General features: G+C 52.3%; 1 protein-coding gene across 1 annotated transcript in view; it reads right to left on the reverse strand.

Moving 5' to 3' along the window:
• LOC105510267 (chymotrypsin-like elastase family member 2A) overlaps nt 1–1,772 on the reverse strand; it is a 22,346-nt gene that overhangs the window by 6,405 nt on the left and 14,169 nt on the right. The window contains exons 3-4 of the mRNA XM_011939949.1: nt 1,131–1,259; nt 472–608 (exon numbers count right to left, since the gene is read on the reverse strand). Of these exons, the coding sequence (XP_011795339.1) occupies nt 472–608; nt 1,131–1,259 (266 nt within the window). The remainder of the gene's footprint in view (nt 1–471; nt 609–1,130; nt 1,260–1,772) is intronic.

Consider the following 1,772-nt stretch of genomic DNA (forward strand, 5'->3'; position numbering starts at 1 on the left):
AATCTTGGCTCACTGCAACCTCCACCTCCCGGGTGCAAGCAATTCTTTTGCCTAAGCCTCCTGAGTAGCTGGGACTACAGGCGCACACCACCACACCCTATTTTAAAAATAGTTTTAGTACAGACGGGGTTTCATCATGTCAATCAGGCTGGTCTCCTGACCTCAAGTGATCCACCCACCAGGCCTCCCAAAGTGTTGGGATTACAGGCGTGAGCCACGGCGCCCAGCCAATTATTTGCATTTTACATATGATAAAACTGTTGCTTTGGAGAGACCTAGTAATGTGCCCAAGGTGTCACAGTCATGAAGTGGGAGAGCTGACATTTGAACCCAGGCAGGCATCAGCCTATGCCATCCTGTCTCTCCCAGGCAGCCACACACTCTGGGATGACAGGTGAGAGGCCCTGGCCAGACAGGGGTGACATCACCTCCCTTCCCTCCCAGGCCTGGGGGCTCCTGGCTCCCACTTACTCTGCAGATATCCCCAGCCCGTGACGTAGCAGGGGTAGTTGTTGGGTAGAATGGTGCCAGCAGGAGGGAGGCAGGCCAGCTGGATCTTGTCGGTGAGGGAGACGGGGTTAGTCAGTTTGACCAGGGCAATGTCGTACCTGGGTCAGTGCAGAGGCAGAGCATGAGGACAGTGTTGACTTTTCCTGCCCTATGGGGCTGTGGAGGGCTCTGAGACCTTGTCATCGTTCCCTGTACATTGCCCCAGCTTGCTCTGGGTGGCAGGGCCCCAGGGCATGTTTGAAAATGCAGAGGGTCTTGTTGAAAGGAGCAAGGCAGGAGAGATTGTGTCCTACTCCAGGGACAGTCACAGGGTTGACAGCACTGTCGCTGTGTCCCCAGGACTTGGCATGAAGTAGATACACGCTCAGCGGACAGGGACCCTGCAGGCTTGACTGGCAGCAAACCAGGTCACTCTGGCAGTCTTTGCTTCTCCCTCCCCAGGTCACATCCCCACCCCAGACATCTTTGGAGCTGGTTCCACATCTAAGAGGCCAGAATTCCTTCTCCCTTCCTATAGAAGAAGCATAGGGCATGTGGTGGAGTTGAGTCACTTGCCTCTGTGAGACCCCCATCTGTTCCCTGACAACCTCACCCCCAAGTGCACCCAGACAGTAACGAACCCATTGGAGACATCGCTGGAGTTCCATTTCTCATGCACCACAGTCATAGAGACAAGGACGGCCACTGAGCCAGACTCCGCAATGTAGAGGTTGTGCCGTCCCAGCGCCACGGCGTAGGTCCTGGAGGAGCTGGGAGAAAGGGGGCCCAGGGAGAGGGTCACGTCCAGAGGCCAGACTTTGGATAATGTTTGGATAGACCCAAGTAACTGGGTGCTGCATGAGCCACTAGTTGGGGCTTGGGCTTGGGGATCTTTCCTCCCCTGGGACAATCAGTTAGTTATAATAGAGTCTAAAGTATATAACGTAAGAACTATGATCGTATAATAATTGTTACTATACTAACTATAGACTATAATATAAAATCAATGTTATAATAACACAGACTCTGTAGGATTATGGAGGGAACGAGATGAACACAGAGGAAACAGGAGTCATTTGCTCTCAAGGACATTTTTCCCACCTTTCATTTTCAGATGGGGAAACTGAGGCCCAGAGAGGCATAACCTGGCCCAGAGTCCTACCGTTAGTGAGAAACCAGAACCAGAAGCCAGGACTCCTGACTGTAAGTCTCTATTATTTTCCCCATCACCTCCTAGAGCTTATGATAAATTAGATGGGAGAAGGGATCACTCCTGGAAGGAG

The sequence above is a fragment of the Colobus angolensis genome, unplaced genomic scaffold, assembly GCF_000951035.1.
Source record: "Colobus angolensis palliatus isolate OR3802 unplaced genomic scaffold, Cang.pa_1.0 Scaffold185, whole genome shotgun sequence".
Taxonomy (NCBI): Eukaryota; Metazoa; Chordata; class Mammalia; order Primates; family Cercopithecidae; genus Colobus; species Colobus angolensis.